Consider the following 2,660-nt stretch of genomic DNA (forward strand, 5'->3'; position numbering starts at 1 on the left):
CTTGGTGCAGGACTGGGAGGTGTTTTGTTCTGTTGTACATAGTTCTATATGGGTGGGAACAGACTAGATGGCACCTAACAACCTAACAATATGCTGTTGCTATTTTGAGAAGCTATTAGTTATTTCAAGAAAAAAAAAATTTAGACAAGTACCTGGTATGTACCTAACATTTACTGAATATTTACTTTTTTCTTTTTCTGATTTTAAATATATGTTTACCAAAAGTTGTCTGACAAATAAGCTTACAACAAAGGAATAAAATATAAAAAGTAGCTGCTGAGGCTGCTTATGGACAACCAGAGACCTCATGGAATCTGGTTCCTTGGTTTGGAGTTTTAAGGTCATCATTTCATGGGCTCTTCCAGTTAACTGGCTTAGTAAAGTGTTTGATGCTTCTGTTCTACCTCCTTGTTTACTGGGTAGTGACTGGGGTCTTAAAAGTTTGCAAGTGACCATCCAAGACATAACAGTGGCTCTCGATTTGCCTAGAGCAACAGAAGAAGGAGAGTCAGGAATAGGAGGAAGATAAGGAATGTGTGGCTAATGCCTATGACTAAGAGTAACTGCAACCTTTGACATAAAACCTGAAGAACTGGATGAAACCCAACTACCATTACTGAACATTTTGATAACAGATTCAATAGAAGAATGCCAATCGACAGAAGGAAAATGCAGAGCAGAATTTCGTCTCTTATGCACTCCAGAGTTTTTGGAGCTATGGAAGTTGTATGAACCTCTGAAACTACTGCCAGGAGGTCTTTGACCAAAAATATCCACTGAAATTTTCTTAAAACCAAACAATAGCTTAGCTAAACTAATAAAGTGTCAGCCTTGAACACTGTGCTCTTTCAAGATCTATCTACAGGGGATCAAACAGACAGCAGCATAAAAGAATAGATGGGAACTTTAGGGGACAGTGTATTTATGTTAATGAGGAAAGAAAAACTTAAAAAATGAGTGTGAGAATGTAACTGATGTCATTGAATTATACATGTATATTCTTAACAACAACAAACAAATAGAAGGGAAAAAGACATGTGTTTACCTTCTGCTTAGTATATATGACAAGGGTGACTAAAGACTCTGTTTGGAACCAGTCATAGCTGTAAAATATTAAGAATGCATAATTATACTGACAGTCATGCCTATTAAAACATATTAAAATCATTAGATGTTTAAAATGTACAGTGAAAAATATTTCTCTAAGTTAAACCTTTTCTAAATCAATGGTGGTCTTATCATGTTAAGCTCTTCAATACATAACTGAAAAGTATTCTTAAATTTAAAATACCTTATATTTTCATGTGTTCCAAGTTGGATAAAAACAAAAAGATATCCTTGGCAGAACACTTTCTAGAAAGATTATACATCTCCTTACTAAAATACTCTTCTATCAGAAACAAAATAGAGCACCACAAATTTTGACAAGAAGCATAAAGAAATCTACATGCTTATGTTCTTCATTTTCCCCTTTACAACTATATTCTAAGAAATTAACTCATCAGGTAGTTTATTAATAGGTCAAGTAAAACTTAAGGTATAACTAAGTCTATTTGGCTATAGTTATCGGTCAAATTGATACTGATTAAATTGACAGTTAATACCTAAAAGGCACCCACAGGCAAATCCTAGAATCCCTTTACTTAAAAATGCATATGAAATAATTTAACAGATTTAACAAACATAGCATTACATTGCTGTTAAAATCATATAAATTGGCAATGCAGAGAAAGGAGGTTCAAGAAAAAATTACTTATTAACTGTGCAGCCATTTCAAATGCCATTAACAAAAATATCCATCTGTTGTTCAATTCACTGTTAATTAAGATAATTAATTTGTAATACATTTTAAGAGGTTTTAAAAATAGATAAAACAACCTAGGTATATAAAAGTATAATCATTAAATTATGATTTGGCCATATACTGAAAAATAAAAAATGCTTTGTCAGACTATGACATAGGCTATTGTTCATAGGATATACTACGATATCAACATTATAAAAATAAGAAATAGAGGATGTATTAATCAAAATTTGATGAATAAACCAAATGTCAAGAACTGATGGAATTAAAACCATTGCTTCTTTTATTATTTTCTTTTTGTATTTCTCCGAATTTTCAATGTTTTACATCACAAATATAAATATTTTTAAATCAGAAAAAAATATTTAAAAATATTATTTTAAACTTTGGTGTTAAAATGTGAACTATAACAAAAGTTCACATTATAAAATGTCTCATTTTTCAATAATGCCTAGTACACGAGGAACTGCAGTTCATGTGTCAAAGAAACAGTAAACAATATATTAAACCCAGAGCTATTTTGTTTTGGAAAATGTGTTTAAATAAGTAAAATAAGAATGCATACCTTGGGGAACTAGGATGCTCTTTGGAAAGCATATCTGTCATTTGGCTCTTAGGAAGCATACCTTCACAAACATAAATGAAATAAAATATAATACCTGCCATTCATTCACACAGCATTTTTTAGTCAGTTTTTTGTTATTGTTTCTATTTTTTTAAAGGAAACTTCTGATTAAAATATTACTTATATATTCAAAGGAGACACAAATCATAAATTCACAACTCAATGAATTTTTACAAAGTAAACATATATTTGGTAGCCAGTATCCACTTCCTGCTACCTTCCAATCATTAT

The 2,660-nt window shown here is 31.1% G+C and overlaps 1 protein-coding gene across 1 annotated transcript in view; it reads right to left on the minus strand.

Moving 5' to 3' along the window:
- LOC102834341 (cytochrome b5 reductase 4-like) overlaps positions 1-2,660 on the minus strand; it is a 141,745-nt gene that overhangs the window by 60,029 nt on the left and 79,056 nt on the right. Inside the window, exons 6-7 of the mRNA XM_006870649.1 lie at positions 2,370-2,430; positions 1,046-1,103 (exon numbers count right to left, since the gene is read on the minus strand). Coding sequence (XP_006870711.1) covers positions 1,046-1,103; positions 2,370-2,430 — 119 coding nt within the window. The remainder of the gene's footprint in view (positions 1-1,045; positions 1,104-2,369; positions 2,431-2,660) is intronic.

The sequence above is a fragment of the Chrysochloris asiatica genome, unplaced genomic scaffold (assembly GCF_000296735.1).
Source record: "Chrysochloris asiatica unplaced genomic scaffold, ChrAsi1.0 scaffold00146, whole genome shotgun sequence".
Taxonomy (NCBI): Eukaryota; Metazoa; Chordata; class Mammalia; order Afrosoricida; family Chrysochloridae; genus Chrysochloris; species Chrysochloris asiatica.